This window comes from Gouania willdenowi, chromosome 16, assembly GCF_900634775.1.
Source record: "Gouania willdenowi chromosome 16, fGouWil2.1, whole genome shotgun sequence".
NCBI lineage: Eukaryota > Metazoa > Chordata > Actinopteri > Blenniiformes > Gobiesocidae > Gouania > Gouania willdenowi.
In genome coordinates this window covers 19163507-19186993 of record NC_041059.1, presented here as the reverse complement: position 1 = coordinate 19186993, position 23487 = coordinate 19163507, and the positions used below count along the sequence as shown (strand labels likewise).

General features: G+C 39.8%; 1 protein-coding gene across 2 annotated transcripts; it reads right to left on the bottom strand.

The window, feature by feature from the left end:
• Positions 1–550: 550 nt before the first annotated feature.
• Positions 551–22158, bottom strand: limd1a (LIM domains containing 1a). Of its 2 annotated transcripts, none has more exons than XM_028471682.1 (8): positions 20474–22158; positions 9970–10071; positions 5907–5992; positions 5047–5109; positions 4384–4514; positions 3464–3515; positions 3307–3375; positions 551–1799 (listed from the first exon to the last, which is right to left on the bottom strand). In XM_028471682.1, exons 1-8 carry the CDS (start codon positions 21795–21797, stop codon positions 1662–1664), a joined length of 1965 nt encoding a protein of 654 aa, XP_028327483.1. In that variant the 5' UTR covers positions 21798–22158; the 3' UTR covers positions 551–1661. The 2 variants fall into 2 exon arrangements, with proteins under 2 accessions (XP_028327483.1, XP_028327484.1); XM_028471683.1 differs by having other exon boundaries at positions 5925–5992.
• Positions 22159–23487: the final 1329 nt, after the last annotated feature.

Here is a 23487-nt window from a genome sequence, read left to right as displayed (position 1 = left end):
GAGAAAAATGCACAAAATGTCAAAGAAGTAAACAAAGAAAGACATACACAAAGATTCCAAAAATACACAAAATGACTCATAAGACAAAGAATGACAACAAAGACACAAAAAAATCTTCAGAAAAGCATAATAATGACCAATCAGAACATGAATACAGAAGGGAACAAAGGGCTTTGTTTGGTTTTGTTGTTTAGTGTAATTTATATTGTTGTTTTATTTTATGAGATTTTGAAGTCATGTTGCATATTTTTGGGTCATTCTGTTTAGTTTTGTGCGTTATGAGTCCTTTTGTGTTTTCTTGGAGTCAGTTTTGTAATTATTTATTTGAAAACATCTTTTATGTTTTTGGGGTCGTTTTGTGTATTTTCATTGTCCTTTTTGTGTATTTTACTGTCATTTTCTTGGAGTCCGTATGTGCATTTACTTTGGGGACCGAATAAAACCAAGGGCCACATGCAGCTGGCTGGGGGCCAGTTGCCCATGTCTATCCTATGTTGTTTACATTTATAAATACTGCTTCTCATCACACATCTACACATTGAAACAAGGATTTCAAAGGTAATGCATTTTATTATTTAAGTTAGTAAACTTGACAAGATATTAATAACACTTGGATGGCAAAGGTATGAAACCAAAATTGTCCTTCATGTTAATAAACAAATAGTAATTAATGAGGGAAATTTAAGTTTAACAAATACTAAAACAGTGTGAACCTGCATGTTTTTTTTTAGTATGTAATGGCTTGAAAATCAATCAAACAAAATACATCATTCTCATAAATCTTCATTAGTACATAGAGAAAGCCTTCACATAAGTGCTTAGAACAGACTGCACGTGACCAGTAATTGTTTCTGTATCACAGAGCAGTTCATGTTTTTTTACCTGCAATCCTTTGTTAAAAAAAAAAAAAAAAAAAACTGATTGTAAGAGGCACAAAGAGCTGGAGACACTGATAAAGTTTTTTTCTGACGTGCTTTATGATAATGAAAATTATTTTATGTGTAATCCCTCAAGAGAGACACAGGTCGGCAGTTTGAGAGAGAAATAATGTAATATGTTTGCATATTGACTATTCTTAGAGAAACTGTTTCTCTTGTGTATATTGCTCACCTGTTGGTTCTATATTTTAGTGTGAAGGAGGATAGGCTTAAACTACAAAGTCCTTTAAAACAAAAATTGATTAGGTCAATTTTGATGAAAATCGAGCATACCCTAATTCCTCTCTAACTAAAATATAAAGCAGCAGGGAGTATATTTTACTTCATTTAATCTGGGTGAAAGATTGGGTGGGTTTGAATAAACTGTTCTCTCTGGGAACCTGAGTGAGTTGGAAGGCACAACGCATTGAAGATAAGATAAGAGCACATCAATGACACGTCAAACGCGGCTGATGACACTTCTGCAATAAGCCAGAGTTTCACTGTGTTTACGCTTTTGGCTTATCACTGTACTTCATTCCTGGGTAAAACCATTGTCAGGTCCTGCATAAATGACATCTTTCCGTTGAAAATATATCATCACATCATCAGAATATTTTACAACAAGATCCATTCAATCAATCAATCCTCTACAACAAGAATTGCAAATATCTAATCTTGGAAGATCTAACTGGGCAGTTCTTTCTGATTTCCAGCAGGGGGCTCCCTCCATCTACTCTGCTGTCAGTAGGAGGAAGCGGCTGCTATAGAGGAGGTGCAGCCAGGCTGGATGTGCTTCAGGTGGCAGGAGTGGCAGAGGAGGTGTCCATTCAGAGGGTAGCAGCGGTGATCCTCCTCGTCGTTCAGCTCCATGTTACAGTCCTGGATGAGACAGTTACAACATTAGACTTCAAAAAAACCCCACTACCTTCTCCTTACAAAATAACACTCCTCTTTAAATAAATGTAACTATAAAATTAAACTAGAACTGCAAGCAGTCATGAAAGGGGGCAAAACCTTCCCGAGCGACTCGGCCCCTAGGTTTCGTGGAATCTATGGAAGTATGTCACGAAGGATGACGGGCTTGGGGTAAGCGTCAGGACGCAGGCCAATGTGCCATTTGCAGTGAACATGTGGATATAAAGTTTATGAAGATGTGATTTAAAATCTCAAATTTACAGGCCAAAATGCGTTTGCACGCATTATAGCGCCACCTAGTGTTGCACTTTTTGATATGGGTGATCTGTGTGCTCTGCTATATGTGCCCAGTAAATTTCACAGCCCTCAACATAATACTTCAGCTGCAATAAATGTTTGTTGTTTATGTTGTAATAAGCCACGCCCACTTTGACCAATCGCAAATAACTTCGAGATAAGGCCTCAGGTGCGACCCAAGGTCATACCCACCAAATTTGGTAAAATCGGTCTTGCCATTTAAGAGGTATAAATTTCCCATTATTGCAGCTCCCCCTAGTGGCCTATATTATTAAAATTTGGCACATACCCTCACAGTCACATGCCAATCAAGGATCTCAGATTTGGTGTTGCTAGCATTTATTATGACCGAGATTTACAACAGTTCGCATTTTTATAGCTGGCTAGAAAACTTTGTTCGTTAATAATTTGCGCATATTTTGTTCGACCGAACAAAACTCTTTACTCAACTTTAGATCAAATCCAACTGAAGACTCTGCGTGCCAAGTTTCATGCCGATTGGACAAAACCCCAATGATGAGTTCGAAAAAGTAATTTTTCCAGTTTTTGCGATTTTGCGCGGGGCCGAGCCCAAGGGATTCAATGTCATTCAGGGAACCTATGGATACAAAGTTTTTGAATGTGAGACATACAGTGTAGGTGTTGTAGGCCAAAACGTGTTGACCTTGGTTGTAGCGCCACCTGTTGGCAGACATATGTGAGGTTTTTTTTTTCGGAGGTATGTGGATGGGTCTGGACCAACCCTTCAAAGGGCTCCGCCCTCCCTTGCACGGTTTAGCTTGTAGCACCACTTTTACCGGTCAAAAAATAATAATAAAAATCTGAGCGATTACAATAGGGTTCCTAGCACCACTGATCCGTCCCCAGACCTCGCGGGCTTGGCCCCCTAATTATTCTAAGAAGAAAACTTGATAAAGCAACATCCCCTCAGCTCTGAAAGATTGCATTAAACATGTGCAAAAGGATGCTCTTCCCAATCAGGCTTCAGTGAAAAAAAAAAAAACACAGGATAGTTATGCTGAGTGTCGCATACCTGCTCTAAAATGCACCACGCAATTACCAAGACTGTAATTAGGATCTGGGATCGCCTCATTACATTATCTCCTAATGAGCTATTCAGACGTTCTGTAGCTCTGTGCAACCCAAAAGCCGGAGAACACGGTTTTATACGCACCTCACAGTGATAACATTCCACGTGGTAGTCCCTGTCCATGGAAACAACTCGAATGGTTTCATCAGAGCCCTGAAAAGAAATCAAAGCACAACTCTCCTCGTAAACCATTCTGCAAGAATTTAAAATAAATAAAAAGTTGAATCTGATGTTCTCTTACCTCTGAGGGCAGGATGGGCTGACTACAAGCTGCACATTTAGGTGCCAGAACCCTGAGGGAGAAATGTAGAAATAACACAGTTGCACAGCCTTTTCAAATCTACATTCTGAAGACTGGGAATAAACAGGCTGAAGTCAATCCAGTTCCCAAAGCTGAAATCCAGCTGAGCCTGCTGCCTTTGCCCCCTGACTGAGGCCAAACCAGAAAAAAATACCAGGTGTGCAGATGTGCTGACTTTCATTTCCTTTCACCAGTGACTCCCCTAAATCCCAGAGTACAAAAAACAAGAGGCAATCCCAGTTCATTATTTCTACATAAAGGGCTGGAAAGTGGATGTCAGAGGAATAGACAAAGGGGCTTTTGGTGTGGATGGCTATGACTGTATCCCACAGCCATCAAAGACATCATTTAAACACAATGAGGTTTGTCTGATTTAATAAGTGTAGCTAACATGTGGGGGCTGCCTGGCCATGTGTTGTACATGCTGAAGAACATCTGGAACTGCAGGCTGCTGCTCTACAGGTGCTGCCAATGTAGTGTTTCTGCAGAAATCTGAATCGGATTTAATCACACTTCACATTTTTAGCAGCAATGACAGAAAACCATGTTTTTCTCCCAACAGTTCTTACTTCAGACTTGTTGTAGGAGCAGCCATGGCCACACGCCACCCTTCACACCCCTAACTGGACAGTGATTCCCTGACTCCCTCCCACTCCTCTTCTCTTCTCTCACGCCAGACTAAACTACTCATGTTTCTGCCACACGTGGCAGAGGAACTCAGTCCACCCCTGCGGGCCTGCTCAGCCTGGTCCAACAATAAGATGAACATTAGAGGATGTGCTGTGATTATACAGAGAATATGAAACCCAGAAAATATTCCTTGGATAACGCTGCCTTCCTCACACAATGCTGACCCCCACCTATGGTAGTCTTTGACGCAGTAGATCTTATTTTCGGTGTCCACGGTGAAGGGCACTCCATCAAGGCTCTCGTTACAGATGACACAGCGGAAGCAGCCGGGGTGGTACGACTTCCCGAGGGCCTGCAGGATCTTTGAAGAGAAAATGAATCAAAAGGAAATTAAGCCATTAATAATGAACTTCCATCCGCAGCTCTCGTTACATGCTTCTTTCCACAGCATTCACCCAAAAAAAAAAATGTTTAATGTCATATGTACAGAAAGTCATTACCCACCTCCGCAAGTGTATTATTAGTAGCTGCTGATTTGGTTGAGTGAACTACCATATATATAGATGTGTCAGGTCAACATGATTTATTGGGGATTTTATACATATTTTACATGGCTCAGTCCGACCTGTACTGGTAATTGCAACAGTGTTAGTAAGGTAGGGGGTGGGGTCTGATTTGGACTTCTTAGGTTATTTAAACTTGTAAGAGATGTGTATGTGTGTGTGTGTGTATAAGACCACACTTTCCTACTGAGACTATTTGAGTCTTTATCCAGATGTGCACATGACAATCTCATCAGGATAAAGAAACCGCGTTGCTGCTGAGCTCATTTTGTTATGACACACACACGCATGCTCACGCACACGCACGCACGCACGCAGATGGACACTCACCATGTCCATGATCAGGTGACCACATGTGTTGCACTTGTCAGCTGACTGCTGAAAACCTGAATACTGCAGAGAAAAATTAAATCAAATTGAAAATGAGAGGTACAATTAAATCAAATCATTCATTCTATTGAGTTACATAATAATGATGGTTAAAAGGGTGTGGTTGCTAAGCTCCCAGTTTGAATCACACAGAAGAATCATTTGTTGCAAAATAAGCAGACAGAGGTGCATTAAAATACCTTTCTGAGAAAAATCAGAACTTAATGTGGCACATAAGGAGCTAATTCAAAGCAAATCTATGCAGCATTTACACGAGATTGGATTTTAATTGAGCTTGCATGGAGCATTTGGTGAAGGGAAAAATCAAAAAAGGTCAAGGAGTAAACACGCACATAAAGGGCAGGAAATAGTGGAACGGAACTACAAAGACTAATTTAAAAATAAAAAAGACATAATTTGCAGGCTACAGCTTCACGTCATTCACCTTAAGGAACATTTTTTTTGTTTTCTAAATATTCAACATTCACCCATTCTCTATCCAGCAATGGTGTAAACAGCACTCACAGATCACAGACTACAAAGTGAAGCAACCTGCTTTTCCAATTACAGTCCCAGTCCCTCCTGAAAGGGAAAGCTGATATGAAATGCTGGCATTAAATACTGCAAACTGGGTCATAGTGTCAAAGTGTGACTAATTTGAAGTATTTAAGGTGAAGGCCTATCCATTACAGGTTGAGGTACAAAAATGTGTTCCGATGAAAGAAAGACTATGCATGTAAATCAGAAATTCAGACAATTCTGCGTATATGACATCAGCAGACCATAAATGTGTGAAAACCAAATAGACACTACACACTTACTGCATATTGTTCACTCACCAAGAAGTCCTCTTCACAAAATACCTTCCCTCCCACATAGTAGAAAGCCTTCCCTCTCAGCTTTCGATCTGTAGAAACAAAAAGAAAACAGACTATCATTAGCAGTCCATTTCTCATTAGGAGTGTTTCTCTTATTTTAAATATTCATGTGTGAATATGTTGGTTTCAAGGGCAGTATTATGAAAAATTTACTTTAAAATGGTTTGGCTACAGTAATATACATTCCTTTAGCCTTATTTAGAGGGCCAAAGTTGAAAAAGCTCTGTTTACTCCCTCCCTTGTTATTCCACATTTAGTAAAAAGTCAGCTCCAAATAGGCAAGTTGGATTTTTCTCGTGTTTTGACTTCACATCGTGGAAACTCCTCCTCCTGACAAACCTGGCTCCTCCTACCCTACGTAACAATGTGGGCTCCTTCCTCTCAAACTACCTCACAGGTAAAACAAACATAGCAAAGCAGGTTGCTATTACAGTTCATATCTTTACATTCAGTATATAGATAAACCAAAGAGAGCTCAAAATCAGTTCCACTTTTAGTAGCCGTTATACCACCTTGTATTGCTTGTGACACAAAGCGGTCGGTCAAAACGGTGGAGTATTGTCCTAAATGGACTATGTCTGTGGTCAAAAGAAGTAAGGATGACAAGAAAGCCACTTAGCAGCTCATGAGAGTGTAAAAATCAGTTTAATTATTAGTAGCCGTTATATCACCTTGTATTGCTTTTATGGGATAATCTGATGTGTTTTTGACTCAATGTGACGCAGTGGTCGAACAAAACAATGGAATATCATTCTAAATAAACTACAGTATGTCTGTGAGGTGAGGAGGAGAAGAAAGACTGTTAATGATTGACTGCTGCTGTGATAAACACACACGCTGAAGCAGCGCTGAGCAGCGTGTGTTTACGCCTACTCATGCATATGCATAAAAACCCCAAAACAGCCTGTTTTTAGGAGCACTGTGAAAGTAACTTTTCAGACGGCTAAAAGTCCAGAAAAGGCAAGTTTGGGAAAATAACCCTAAAATACTGTTGTTGGGGTTTTTAATAGCATGATACTGGACCTTTAAGATGGCTCCAAAAGGTAAAATACGACACAGAGGAGAAACATGAATAAGCCATGAGCTCAGAAAGTTACCAAACTGACGTATGAGAACCAGTTAATTAAACTCTTCCAAGGTAATGAAGCCTTTTGCAATATTCATGATGCCCAACTCCATCTCATGCTGTTCATAAAATCATCTGATCTCCAATAACACAGACAGGGCAGGCTGACTGCTTTGGCCAAAGTGTCTGTTCATACACGTCTTTGTGAAATCCTGTGTAGAGCAAAAGCATTAAAACACTTCATTTTTGATGAAAACTGCAGCTTATGACTATCAGCTTTGTCCCTGTTGTGTTTTTGGTCTCTTTCCACATGCTGTGACGGCTTCCTCTGTCTGCGTATGCATCAGATCCTGCTCCTGATAGCCACGCAGACACATACAGAGACACAAACACACACACACACCAAGGCTCACTATCTTCACAAAGCTATTCTTGCACAGGTCCCACAGGAAGAGGGAACATTCCACACATTTTCCTAGTGGGGAGGTGTGTGAGGGGACAGCCAGAGGGAGGAGGGCTTTACCTCAGTGAACAGCCACTCTCTTTATCTCACTGGCTCCATCTCATACACTTTTACTATCTAGATTGCTACTTCTACCCACATCCTGTTCGCGGACAAAGAGCAAGCTCATGAATTAATAGATAGGGATTGAATGCCGAGACAAGCGGTCTTTTTGGCAATATTTATCAAAAATATCCCAAAAAAAGCAGCGAAAAGTGTCCTTTTGTAGTTAAAGCACCGGTAGATTTGATGTCAAATCCACAGAAAGTGGCAATGACACAATTTTGGTCCTGATCTCTGAGTTGAAGTTTCACCAAAACTCTCAAAGGAGCATAATCCTTGTGATCAGGCTGAGGTGTGCCAAAGTTAATTACCGACGGACAATCTGGGCACTGTCTCCCTACAGGACGATGAGATGAAAGTGAGTTATGGGCCATTCGACAGCTTCACATTCTTGTCTTTTTCCCAGAAACTTGGGAGAAAGAAGGCTCTGAGCTTTGTAGAGAGATAGCAGCTTAATTACAGTCAGGAGTCAACACTGACAGTCTGAAAAGACTATGGCTACTGCGCTTTCATAAAAATGTAAAACACCTGAGGGGCCGAACAAAGCACAAGGCCATTTTCTAATTAAACTATTTTTCACTTCTCCCACATGGAGACCACGAATATAACAGTGATCATGCCACAACTTCACAATCAAGCTTTAATTCTGCCTTTTCCTGGAAGTGAATGATTAAAAAGACATCATTGCATTTTCTTAGGGCCGAAATTATTCGTCTATAAAATGGACAAAAACTGATTAAGAAAATGAGTTCATGCAAATTATCGTTGACAGTTGACGGCTGAGTACACGGTGAACATTACTTTACGCTATAGGAGTAACGTTTTTCTCAGAATTTTCTCAAATAACAGGCTTGCTGTTTATTATGCATGTGTCAGTGTACCCATCGATTATGACCGCGTAATGTATGGTGTATAGTATTTAGTGAATGGTCTCCCTGTCTCACACTGTTGGGCCGTTACTCACACCCAGCTGACATAACAGCACCTACTGTCCTCATGGAGATCAACCCACTGAGGCCCCCTATGCCTGCATTCCTCCCCAGATGAGATGCTTTCTCCTGGGGGCCACTCACAGCCAACACAACCCTAATGCCCTCACGTGTAATAAGCTATGCGAGGCATGTGGTGTGTAAACTGGCCCTGTCCACTTCAGACCTGAGCCGCAGTCTGTGCTACAAAGTGGCTCCTGTCTTTTATCTCCTTTTCCAAACATAAACACAGGACAAGGAGCAGGAATAAAGCTAAGGTAACCAGAAATGTGCCTGTATCCTCTCCAAGGTCAAGGATGCTGCAAGATAATGAGCCTCAGCTGGGGGTCACCCACAGAGCCAGGAATGCTTCACATTCCTTTGATCTGATGAGTGGGACATGGTTTTTAATTAGGTGTAGCACTAAGCCCGTGTCCTACATCACCCAAAGACGCACAAACAGGGCAGGAAGCAACAAGCCAAGCACCAACTGTGGATTCTGCTGAAAGGGCCATGACCCCCAGCTCATATCTGGTTAATTGGTCATCGAAGTTAACATTGGGCAACAAAACCTTCAGTAAGTGGATCCTTGAATAGCCCAATAGTGAACAAGGCACACATAAAAACATGTGCCAATACTGGCCCTTTTTTCTCAAAAATAAGTAATCAATTTACAAAGCCTGCACTTTCGAGCTTAGATCTGGTGAAAACGCAATGGGATCAAAGTGCATCTATCGCCAGTGCAGGGAAGTCTGGACAGCAGTGGTCTTCATTGGAGAATTTTTGGCAAAAAGCCCAACCATTGACATGGAAACAAACTAAATGACCTGATTATGCATGAAAACATGAACTGGTCTATAAAGGACTGGCACCAGGAGTTTTCTACCAATGACATGTCACTTGAAAGCGTTAAGCATGGTGGAGGTTCATTACATGTTTAGGGCTGCATTCCTGGTAACAGCAGATACAATCCATCATTAGGTATGATTGGCCTCACTCATTAAGTACTCTCCTATTTGTACAAGCACTGCAAAGTAACCATTTCTCAAGCATTGCTGTTTTTTTTTGATTTTTTTTTTACTAAATTCTGCATTTCATATATTTTTAAATCTGGCAATGGCTTAAAAGTGTTACCAATCTGAACATTATCATTATTAACAAATGCGAATGAGCCTGTTGGGTGGTCTTTAGTCTTTGTGTGTGCACTGTGGCACTGACAGGCACACCCTGAAACCAAACACCAGCAGATCAGGAGAGTAAATCTTACATAACTGTGTGTTCTTCACTGGGTGACCTGAATGAGTGAAGAAAATACCAATTTCACTTAAAAAGTGTAACATCTTTAGCAGTCAATTAATGAGGAAGTGAGATGAGCTGCATGTGTGTACGTGTGATATCTGTACTTACTACAGGCACTACAGGTGAAGCAGCTGTCGTGGTAGAGGCTACCCATGGCCTGGCAGGCCTGGCCGGCTCCATGCACTGCCTTGTTACACTTGATGCAGACTCCTGAAATAAAGACGCACAGACATGTCATCTACTGGTCAATGCTTTTTAAAATTGGGACCCAACACAATGTGATTTGCTTGTATTGTATATTGGGGAACAAAAATGTTTACTGCAATGTTTGTTTAAAAAAAAAAAAAAGAAACTGATACCATCCCAATGCTTTCTCTTTTTTAATCCCACAACCTGGGGAGAAATTGACGAGTTAAAGTATTGTAAATTGAGAAAGGAAAGAAGATGAAGTGAGTGAGCGATTTTTCAGAATAAAATAGTTTGGTTTGGCCTAAAACTAGTCATGGTTGAGTCTGCCAGGAAACACTTCAACATTACTTCTTAGTGACAGAATACAAACATTCATTAATTATTTATACGGGTATTCTCATTCAATGGCAATTTCACAAAACATATTGACTTACAGAAAGAATAGTGGACTCAACTTGTTTATAACCTGCAAGCGTTTAATGTCACACACAAAACACGGCAACACAAACAACAACAACACACACAAACCTAAAAAAAAAATCGTTATTTTGTATCGAGACAAGACAAAGTACCAGAAGAAAAATTTTAAAGCAGATTCTGGTTCAAAGATGTGAGAGTCGTGATTGTTTTAAAAAACCCGAAAAGCACAAGGAATTTTGAGGCACGTCAGCACTATGGTCACACAAGGAAATACAATAATTTCTAGAAGCCTGAAACATGTAAAGTGCTTAGAAGATGCAATAACAAGGCCAATCCATTCAACTCTATGATTGCCCACAGAGCCTCTTACTGTATTTGTTACATAAATAAGGCAGCACTTTGATTATTATTATTCATCAGTCTACAGCCAAGTAGACTTACCGTAAGTCACATGGCTGACACAGAGGCAAACATTCAGAAAGCATATTTACTTCTAAAGGAAACCAAAGAGCCTGGGGGGAAACAAAACATGCAACATCCATTTGATGGAATTTTGTTGTTATTTGGCAGCCTTGCCTTCCCCTGCTCTGCCATTGGTTTAATTCAAATGTATTTACTTTTAAGCCACAAATCACCCATTTACAATTTAAACTTGCAAATACAACAAATTGCATTCACGCGAGTTAATAAGCTCATTTAGTTGTGCTGTCTGACTGGAATATTTCACCCAGCCGCTTATTTGACTTGGCTCACAGAGCCGGAGGTCTGGCAATAAAGAAGCTGATAAAAATCCATACGCTCCTATTCTTAGATAAACCACAACATTTGTAACTTATCAGGAGGCCTTGATATAATATCCTATAATAAATCCACCCTCTCATTGAGGTTCCATCAGAATCCAATGAAAGGAAAATAAAGAATACCAAAACAAAGAACTGGAGAAATAAATGAAAAGACACGCAGCCATCAGTTTGCATCATGTGTTTCTAAATGAACTGAACAGGATGAGAAGGCCTTTTTGAGAGCATACCAGACTGAACTGCATAATCTCTCCTTTGACTGAGAAACTCCTGACAAACACATGATCTTGTCATGTGATCAAAGATGCATCTAGTTTTCATCCAAGCCACTGAAGATTCAACAAACTGAACTCAACTATCTTTCATAGTCCCATTCTCCCTCTGAGTACGTGGGACAAATAATGTCCGATATCACAATATTAGCAAAGTACACTAGTTCCCTCTGATTTTCTGGGATCGCAGAGAACACAACAGGAAGTAACGTACTGAAATGGAAAAATCCATCGGACACGGAAAAGGTGACCTGACTCGTTTATTTTTCTCTCTCTCGCTTTTCATTTAAAAATAGACCCCGCCATGACACAGAGGTGGCTAACGACATGTTGAACAATAACACGCATTTACACTCTGTTTTTCACCAGGAACCAGGTAACTGAATGTCTAAAAAGTGACAAATAAGTCCAAATTCCGCAAGTCACCCCAGTAAAAAAATCTCTCACAACGTGTAACAGTTGGACTAGTGATGACGTTATCCTGGGATTGAAATTTGTGTTGATTGTGTCACGATGAACAAGCAGTTCAGAAAAATATGACTGGTACAAAGACAGGTTTAGCAGCTGGTGTATTAGTTGAACTGGTGGTCACGTTACCTGGTGACAGAAGCATCTTTTTTGAGCAAGACATGAGAGGGATTCACCAGTTGGCGGTAAATAAAGGTCTCACAAATATTGTTATGGGACGATATCACGCATTTCTATCGTATTTTTTTTATCTAGCAGGTCTAGCAGTGTGGCTAACGTCGCTCTTGCAACGCAATCTCGCGTGATTTCGGTGTAGCAGTTGCTTTTTGTAAATCATCAGAAGCAACTAAAATGTAACATTAACAGTAGTTGACTCTATTAACCCGATTAGCAGGATTGGTATTTTAATAGCCAGGAAAGGGATTCAATTGGAAAAGAAGATGAAACAGAACGTAAACAGAAGGATGTAACAAGACACGGAAACGGGTAAACACCAAGACAATTTACATTTACAGAATTCTACATTAAAACTGCCTAAGAAGCAACTCGGCCAAAGAAGTTATATCCTTAGATCAATAATGAATGTTTTTCTCTTGTCATGTGTGCACGTACAGTATGTGCACGTGAAAGAGTGGGAAAGCAGGAGTTTATTGTGTACAACAAGTTTTCAGCAGAAACGAGGCCCCGCCTCTCCTCCGACTCGGACAAAGAAGAGTCTGTTTTCACTGTATCCACACATTACATTACACAGCCTCCTCGTGAAGTTAAAGAAAAACCTTCATCAAAACGTTTCTCTTCACCCAGATTTACAGCATACAGCTCCACCATGTATACGTTTCCACTAAGCCACTCCTCTTGCCACACAAAGGAGGCACCACCGGGGGCCCGAAAGGCTGGAAAAAAGATTCAGAGATAATGGGAGGGTATTATTAGAAAGTAGAAGAGTGTTGTTCATATTTAAGGCTCGTTTTGTTTCCATGTAAACAGTAAAAATAGTCATCAAACAAGAATGAGAGGTGGTGCCTTAAACCCCATTATTTCAGTGTTTTTCCAAAGAATATCTAAAAAAAAAACTGCACTCAGAGGCAAAAACCGTTGAGCTCTTTTATGCATTGGCTTATGCTTGTAATTGTAATTACCACAGAATGTAAAACATAAATTAAAAAATAAACAGTACATGTGCCTCTCTCTGCTCTATTTAGAGGGGAACAAATTCTGTCATTTTGGTCCTTCTGCCACTCCGAATTGGCTTTTTGGCCTCAGTCCTATATTCCAGAGAGGTGTAATGAGTCAGCGGACCAAGTGGCTTGAAGTGGAGGGGGAAGGGAAGCAAAACATGCTGCAAACTTCTCCCCAGTTCCCCCAGCACCACCACTCAACTTCCCCAGCTATCAAAACTTAGAGGATTGTCGACAACAATCCAAATCTTTGTCACACTTCTAGGCGGTTTCCATTACTTTCATTCATCCATCCATCGTCTACGCCCGCTTATTTAGTGAAGCATATCGGGACACTGGATGGGGTTCACTGTGGGCAGGTCTTATATTCACTGAATGCATTGCTGACACATTAAAGCAGAGAGTTACACATGCATTCACTCCTGTATAGTCAGCTTAGCTCTGATAGGGGAGAACATATTGGAAAACATTGTAATTCAATCAATCATCTTTTCAGTAAAACCTTGGAAATCAAATCTGTTTAGGAAGAATTTGCTAGTACTTTTAATGAACTCTTGAGATTTATTTTTTAACCATGATTATCTATTCAAATGACTTGCTGATTTACATTGGAAAATGCTTTTCAACTGTTTGTTTGGCACAAAAATCAAAGTATTGCAACTAGGGATGTCCCGATGCAACTTTTTCACTTCCGATATGATACAGATATTGCAACTTTGGGTATTTTCCGATACCGACCCAATAAGATATCAGCAAGAATCAAACATATTTTTATTACTTATTTTGCATTGCGGAATCTTAGAAGAGGCTTGATTATTATTAAAAAAAAAAAAAAAAAAAAACAGACCCATTTATTATAAACCAATGGATTGCATATAATTAACCTTTTAGAATAAGAATATTTTATGATTGAATAAAAGAATTAAAAAATTAAAAAAGAATATATTGAAAAAATAAATCCAAAAAAACAATCGGAGATTTTAGATGCAGTCCAATAAGATCCAATATTCGTTTTCTGGCTGATATCGGACCGATATCCGATATCAATATGGGATCGGGACACCCCTAATTGCAACCACACAGTTGAATAAGTGACTTATTCCCATAAATTGTTCATTAACTGTTTTGAATCAAGGTTATAATAGATGAGATAATACTTTAAATAATAATAATAATAATATTAATAAAAAAGGAAAGCTATCAAGTAAAGTAATTTGCTTAATTTGAAACCTATATAGCACAAATGACTAACGGCAGCTGGTAGTGGTATAGGTGGCATTAGATTTAATTTAATTACAATTTAAAAGAGCTGTGTGATGTAAGAGCATTATCAAAAAATATCTAGAACACACAAATGCTTCACTGCCCACTATAGTGGTTCCCAATATAATGGTAATAAAAATAATGTTTTCCCAATTTTACCAGATTACATTTTTCCGCATTCCTATTGATATTTTGAACATCTGTACCAAAAATTGGGCATAAATAACTTATAAAGGGTGGCACACTTTTTCACAATCTTTATTGCTCAACCAAAGAATGTGTAACTTTCACAGATATCGGAAGCTTTAACGATATAAAGGGAAGTATCGTCATTAGTAATTTCTCCCTGTATTTATAGTAAATGAGTAAGAAAATTACAACAGTTTATACACTATTCCTGAAAAAATAAAAAATGCCAACATTGTGAAAAAGTGTACCACCTCTAAATGTGCAGCGATGGGCCCCTTTTTTGGTGCAGATGTTTTACAATGTCAATGTGAACAAGGCGAAAAGCGATCTGGCAAAAAATGTGGTATAAATGTATTTTGTGAAGCACCCTACTGCCCACAGCCCATACATTCACATGCAAAAAGTAACAGATGTGTACTTAAGAGAATGGAACATCAACAACACACACACTGGGAAAAATCAACATCCAGAACCTAAACACTTAAAGCCACGAGTCCCTGGGAAGAGTTAGAATAAAGAAGTGCAGTCGACAGCCAGATGGGATCAATTAATCCTCCATTTTTACACAACAGTACAAGCTGCACTGAATCAGTGTGTGTGTGTGTGTGTGTGTGTGTGTGTGTGTGTGTGTGTGTGTGTGTGTGTGTGTGTGTGCGTGTGTGTGTGTGTCTAAGTACAGTGCTCTGGATCACACATTGGACTTCTGTTCTTGGACAAACTTGTGCATAAATCTCACCTTATCAATGACAGCTCATGTGGTCAAGGACAAAGCACAGCCATGAACTTCTCCTTAAAACTCCCCCATTTGTCTTTTAATCCATTCAGCCACTCCACAGGAACCCCCCCTAAAACCAAATTGGGAAACCTCCTCCCTTCTGTCTCTGAGGACCTAATTTCTTGAATTCCTTGCGGTCTTCTATCAGACATTCCTTAAGGTTCCCCTGGTGCTGTAAACTGACCAAAAAAAAAAAAAACAATTTTTCCCAGAAACTCTGAACCCAGTAGCACAGAAGCAATGTTAGAGGAAGAGACGGATCAGCAGAAGTTTGGTGCATGCTGTGAATTAGCAATGCTACCAACAAAGCAAACGGATGGCAAAAGTACATTTGCAGTCTCAATGCAGATAAATAAGAACACAAGAGATTCACATTTTTTACAAACTAAATATTTTCAACTAAGATTAAGAGAAGAAAAGTAATTTGATTGTTAGAGTTGGATTTATAATTGAATGTGTGAATGAAAAAAAGTGTAAAGCAGGCATGTGGAACTGGTGCGGCCCTCGGACTAAATTAGTATGGCCCCCAAGGAAAATGCACATACAGTAAATGAGTCCAAATACACAAAATAACAGTACATAAAAGAATAACACAAACACACAAAAATGACTCTAAAAAACCCAAAAAGGGAACAAAAGCATTCAAAACGGACTCCAAAAACACACAATGTGACAGAAAATAACATAAAGGGACTTGAAAAACATGCAAAATGACAACATTTCACACAAAATAACAACAAAACACAAAATAACTCTAAATACACATAAAATTACACCAAAAACACTTCGATGGTTCTTGCGTTAATGCTCAGATCAGTCATTATTCTAAATGCTGACATGAATGTTGATAATGTGGACCTTGGATCAGACATTCACATTTTTGCGGTCCCCCCCACTGGAATAAAAGTGATACTAGTGTAAACAATCACTTATAGATACAAATAAAGTAACAAACATGAAAAGTTCTCAGAATCCAGATCATCTGATGCTGAATGGTGGAGGATTAACCAGAAATAGTGAAGTAGAAGATCCATGAGTCATTCGTTTTACATTATGTAACAAAAACATGAAAAACGAAAAAAAAAACACTCATTATTTGATATTTGTTTCCAAAACTAAAATGAAAAAAACGCAAAACGCCTTGTTTTTCAAATTCAAGCTCTTTTGCTTCGGTACAGAAAACGAAAAACCTCCATTACCGATTGGCCAAAGTACGTGACCCAGAAGAGAAGCGTTACATATTCCGCGATATCTTTAGCTCTGCAACACTTAGGAGTCTCTAAATCTTCCCAAATGTCCGTGAGGAGGTTCTGCGCCCAACACCAGCTAAAGCGAAAAGGACACGTTTCGGATGCACAGTTGGAAGCAGCGATCTTGTAATGCCGAACTGCAGTTAGCATAGCCGTTAGCGTCGGATGAGAGTACACTTCTGGGTCACGTACTTTGGCAAATCCGTAATGGAGAAAACATATAAAAGTGTTCTTTTTCCGTTTTTCTTTTCCTGTACCGAAGCAAAAGAGCTTTTTTGTTTTTTCATTTTGGTTTTGGAAACAAATATCAAATAATGAGGGTTTTTTTTTTTTCGTTTTTCATGTTTTTGTTACATAATGAAAAACGAATGAAGGAATGATACACGGATTAATGTAGCCTACACACACCAGTCCTTCTTAACTGGGAGTGACTCAGAGGATCAACAGTGGAGTGGTGGGAAAAGTCCTCACAGGAACTCTCTGGGCATGTGTGAGTGTTACTCTCACATCTCCACCTCTGCAGTGTTTTCCACACATCCATACATATTAGGCTATTTATGGGCCCTGTCGTGTTCAGTGACGTTGGCCAGAACGTCTTATTGGAAAGGCTGAAAAACGAATGACGTGATATTACATCTGGATGTTCCCTTTGTGGTGAGGTCAGGTCTGTGTGTGTGTGTGTGTGTGTGTGTGTGTGTGTGCATGTGTCTACGTGTGTGTTGAAGCCAAGAGAAACCTCATCTCATCCTATTTCCCTCTCCAACTACGTTTCGTCGTTTTAAGTGAGACAGGTTTTTTTGAATGAATGGTAAAGGGTCAACAAATCCTAAAAACAACCACTTTCAAATGAAGCTAAAACTTCCCAACACTAGCATGAGAATAGATTAGAGATCCCATAAGAACGGACCATCCTCTCCACCCACTGCCCACTGTTTCACCAACACCAGAGCAAAATGTCACCTCTAGACATCATAGATAGCAGCATGACTCATCACCATTTCTATTCTATTCAAATCTGAAAGTGCAGAGAAATGGGAGGCTTTAATTATGCTGTAATTCAATAAGAGGGAGCTGAATTTGAGCAAAAAAATATAAAAGCCCAGTAACATAATTAGTAGGAGTGGGGGGAAAATCGATTCACATAAGAAATGCAATTCTAATCATCCACGACGATCTGAATCGATTCGTGAACTTAAAAATTCGATTTAAAAAAAAAAATCAAATAAATATTTTTGACTTTGCAACATAGAAGACAAAAGACAGCGACAAACAACAATGTGATAACCCGACAGCGTACACCCAGAGAACAATGGGATGAAGAGAGGAAAAATGTACTTTAATAACAAAATAAGATATAATAATAACAATAAAAATTCTACATTGACTCAGCCGGCAGCCCCAGCACCCTAAGAGGCTCAGGGGCCGAACCCAGCAGACACGAGGGGGCCACAGTGCCCACCTCCCCTCCACTCCTTTTTTTTTGTATACTTTGAACTTAATCTTGTAGTAACTGAGAGTTGAGACTCACTTCTGGAAGAAATGGTCAGCTGGCCTTGCTTTTATTTAGGCAAGTTTATTTCTGCAAGTTATTTCTTGTACAGTAAGTACATTTTTATTTGTTTAGCATGAATAAATGTTACCTTGTGTCTTAAGTTTGCCTTTGTGTGATTACATCATTGGAATCAGTTTATTTAAAATTATCTTATACAATGTTTTGATGCCATAATTTGCCTTAACACACTATGCACTGTATACTTTTTTTGAATCGAGAAACGGTTAAAACGAGAATCGATTTTGAATCGAATAGTGAGCCACCCAAAGAATCACATCCCTAATAACTAGTATTGAAGTTATAATAAGTTTAAATGGAGATTTAGCAGTAAACGATAAACACGAATAACATCTAAGTGAGGAAACGCCTGGACTAGGCCTGGGCAATATATCGAGATTCAAGATATATTGAGTTTACTATGTTGGCGCTATAGACAATATATCGCCTAAATAGATTTTTTTTTTTTTTTTCCTATAGCTTATTTTGTATTGAAATACTTGTTTTAGGAGTTAGTGCTTTTGCTACTTCTCAGAAGAGAATTTTTTTTAATTAAAACACAATCTTAAACAACTGTATTTCTACATGTTCACTTTGTGAAAGATAAATCTAGTTCAAACTTGATCAAAAAATAAATCTAGAAAGAAAAGAAAAAAACGTCTTTGGAGTCGCCAGAATTTCTGGAATGGGGTCACGATCCAAAAAATGTTGGGAACCACTGCATTAAATACAGTTTCTTTCTCAAAATGAGATTCCTTAAAATGTGTGTCATCGCTTGTTCATTCCATCATTATGCTCTATAGTCATTTTTAAATAGTTTAAGAAAAATGTTGTGGTCGGACAAAGGGCGTACTTGGATTCAGGAATAAGAGAAAAAGAAGAACTTGAGCCAAAAAAGTTTGAGAACCACTGCCTTAGAGGAGAAAAAGCCAAAAGTGACTCATATTGTGCAGCTGTTTGTTAATAAATGTGCCTGTGTGGCATTTTTCATCAGCAAATTTAACCCTGAATTGTCTTTCTGGTCAGACTTTATCGAGTTAAAAATATTGAGAATTGTATCGTATATCGCCATTTTGAAAAAAAATATTGAGACATGAATTCTGGTCCGTATTGCCCAGCTCTAACCTGGATTAATAAGGTTTTGAATTGATTAATCACGACTTGATTTCGATTCAGTATTGACCTTTCAAATTTATTTGGATATTAATAAGTTGATTCCAAACTTCTGACATAAATTGGGGCGGCTTATTAGGGATGAACAATTTTGGAAAATAATCTAAAACTACAATTTTTTTCGTCAATATTACGATTGCGATTTAATATGCTATAATTTATAAATCAATCTGTTTCATAATAAACAATTCCAGATTTATTTATACTATAAATTAATATAAATGTTAAAACACAGATTACAACAAGCTGCGTTCACACCGAATGCGTCTTCTGCAGCACCGGACACATCGTCCATACGAAACGTACCTCGGGGTCCGCAGGATCAAAAAAATTTCCCATTCGCATCATACGCACGTCTGAAGCGAAGCCCCACCCACCAGCGACACATCCAACTGGGTGAGTTTCACTGCCTGCTGAAGCGAGGAGCTGCGCTCTTTTTTCTCCTCTCACAAACATAAACCACCAGTGAAAAAAGCCGGTGTGATTAGCGGCTAATGCTATCCTAGCTCAGTGCTACAGAGAAAACGTTTACCTGCTACTACCACCTCCTCGCTGATTCTCCTCCATGCCTAATCCTTCCTAGTCCGGTCCCGGTTATAAAGGCCGTGTCATACAGCTGGTCACACACAGCTTCTACTCCATGGTTGAATGGGTGAACAGACCAGTGTCCGTGTAGACGACCTGACGTCATCGTCAACAAAGACTGATTGGCTTTCGTCATGTGAAACAGCCGCAGGAGTTCAATATTTTCGACTCTTACGGGTGTGCGGATATGCGTAAAATCGGGAGCGTTCTTTTTTATTTTTTTAATGGCAGCCTTTGCGATTAGAAAATCGTCTTTTATGATATTGCGATAATATCACAAATGCAGCCCTATGGCTAACCCAGCGGAGTTTCATCTGCCATGTTTACATGTCGAGCAGGTGCAGTAGAGTGAAATAAAAACCAATTTCAGCACCTATGAATCAATTTTAGAAAAATTTCAATGAAATTGATTTAAGATCAATTAAATAGATTTTCTTACTCAGCTCTAATCGTGTGACGTCCTAACACACGTCCTCATGCAGTCGTCATGTGACATCTTACCAAAGTAGTCAGCCTTTGGTTGTCCGTCCATCTCCGTCTCCAGACGCTTGGTGAGAGCTTCTAACTTGACCTCGGCTGCTGAAGGCTGAAGGCCCTGGTCCAGGAGCAGAGTGGGGGGCCGGACAGGCTCGGGGGAGGATGGCACTTCAGCTTCAACACTGGCAGCCATGTGCATGTGACCTTGACCTTGACCGACACTTTGGGGGGCCTTTCCAAAGGTCAAAGCAGCAGCAGCAGCAACAGGAGGTGGAGGAGGAGGAGGAGATGCATGAGCTGTGGGATGGAGACTTTGAGAAGATGCAGGTACAGGTGAAGCTGCCACTGGGCCATTATTACTGGGAGAGGATTTTGAAGTCAGGGATGACCAGTGATTAGCTCCGGGCTGGGGGGTTTGCTGCTGGAGGCAGAGGTCAGCGTCTCCAGTGAAGGAGCTCAGAGGAACCACAGGGAAGGAGCTGCACCCTTGGGTTGGGCCTGCAGGGGACGGGGGGCTCTGGTGGACCTGAGGGCCAGCCTGGGTCTGCTGGGATGGAAGGCTGTTAATGACGGGAGGTGCTGGGAATCGCTGGGATGCACTGGGACTCACTGACCCAGACATGGACTGGGAGAGCTGGTATGCACTGGGACTCACCGAACCGTACTGGGAGAGTTGGGATGCACTGGGACTCACTGACCCGGACATAGAGTGGGACAGTTGGGATGCACTGGGACTCGCTGAGCCGGACAGAGACTGGGAGCGCTGGGATCCACTGGGACTAACCGACCCAGACAGAGACTGGGAGATCTGGGATGCACTGGGACTCACTGACCCAGACAGAGACTGGGAGAGCTGGTTCTCTCTGGATGGAGTCCAGGCAGGTTGACGGGCCTGTGAGTTGTAGTGGAACACGTGAGAATCTACAGGGTCAGCTTTGTTTCCATGTCCCCTCTGGATCAGGGCTTCAGACTGGCTCCCAGTGAGCTGCTTCTGCCCTTCACACTGGGCGTACTGGTTCCCAGTCACTGGACCAGAGAGGATCGGGGGCTTGGCCGCTTCCCCTGCCTGTCTGTAGCTGTTGATGGGCGGTCTGTCCTTGGTGTAGAGCCCGCTGTGGTGTCCTCCGTTCATCCTGAGGGCCTGGCTGCTCTTAGCCATCTCCTCCTGCTGTTTCTGCATGTGAATCTTGGTCATTTTCGAGGCGAAAACCCTCCTGGTTTCCTCGAAGTCGGGGTTGTTTCCCGCATCCCTCCTGGTCCGGAACAGGCCGTCTCTGGACGCTTCATACATGTTCAAATCCTCGATAAACTTACTCGCCTCCAGTCCTAAATCCTCGTATTTATCCATTTTTCACCAGTGGGTTCAGGTCCACCTCGGAAAAGTTTGAAAGAAAGAAGATAGTTTCCCGGTTAACTATTAACGGCTCACTGCGGCATTAAAGCTCCTCTTGTTCCAGGGTTTGAAGTTTGAAAACTTGGTCAAAGTGTCCGTGACGCGTCAGTCCCACTCGGTCCGGACACAGCGGGTCAACCCCAGGTCCAGGTCCGGCTCTGTGGACCCGAACAGCTGACGTGTCCGTTAAAGTAGCGAGTCCGTAAATGTCCGTAAACGTGTGACTGACACAGGGTCCCAAACCTCGTCGGTCTGTGCGTGACCAGTGTGGACGGCACGCAGGCAACAGTTTGTTTTTAAAGGCGCAGCTTCACACACGAGCACGAGCTAAGAGTGGGTGTCAAAGATACGGGCCGCGGGCCAAACACCGCCGATTGGATTAGATAGGGAGGTAGATTTGTGTCTTTATTATTCAAAAACTTAAAAAAAAATAAATAAATAAATTTCAACCAAAAAAAGTTTACTTTGATAAAATAAATATTTTCAATCAAAGAAAAAAAGTGTTAAAAAAAAAACAATTTTTGAAACTCAAATAATTAATTGATTTAAAATGATTTGTTTGTTGTTGTTTTTTGATTGAATTTTTTTTTTTTTTTATGGTCATCTTATATGTAGGCCATATTATGAATAGTACATTTGTATCTTTATTATTCCATTAATTTTTTAGTTTTTTTTTTAATTTACTTCAATCAAAAACACCTTTTTAATTCAAGAAAAAAATGTGAACACTAATTTCTTAGATGGAAAAGGTGTTTTTTTGAATGCACTGAATACAAAAAATTATAAATAAATAAACGCTTTTTTGATTGAAACAACTTTTTTGGATTAAATATTAAAAAACAAAAATTACCACTATAGTCAGCCTGCTACAATGTAAAAAAGACAGAACAAGGTAAATAAATGCTATATTTAGTGATGCACGATATCATGAAATTATCAGTATCGGATATCAATATATCGGAACAATATATCAGTTTCATATATCGGCTTCTTTCCTTGATCAACTCATAGACATCATATACGTAGACGCCTCAAAATAGAATTATTCACCAAATTTAACAATTTCCAAATAGTTAGATTTTTTTCTCATAAATAGCCATGACACATAATGGTTGGATCTTGTAAAAATGCCAATTTAACCACTCAAATACAGAATTTAAGTAGGTAAGTAGGTGGTGACTGTTTTTGATGAATATCAACTATTAATGTGGCCCAAATAACATCCCCATACTTTGTGTCAGTATTTAAAATTTTCTGCCAAAAGCCAAACATATTTTTGCACTAACTATATATTTTAGAGTTTGAAGTGATGCACAACATGCAACATAATGCAAAATACATGTATATTTACAAAGGGTTTGGCATTCACAGTGTTTCCTCTGCTGACTTAGTATTGGCTAATTTTCACACCAGAATAAAACATATGACCATGTGTAAACATTGTTTTGATCATTTCTGATGTAACCACCAGGTTTGGAAGGCTTTGTTTGGAGGTCCAAAACAAAACACTTTCCCTTCAAATATTTTCTTTTGATTGTTTTTTTAACAATGAGATGGGAATTTTGACTTTGAAATTAGTTTTTCAACATTTACCTCATGAAAAGAATAAAAATATAGAATATACTCTATTGTCATATACTGTATG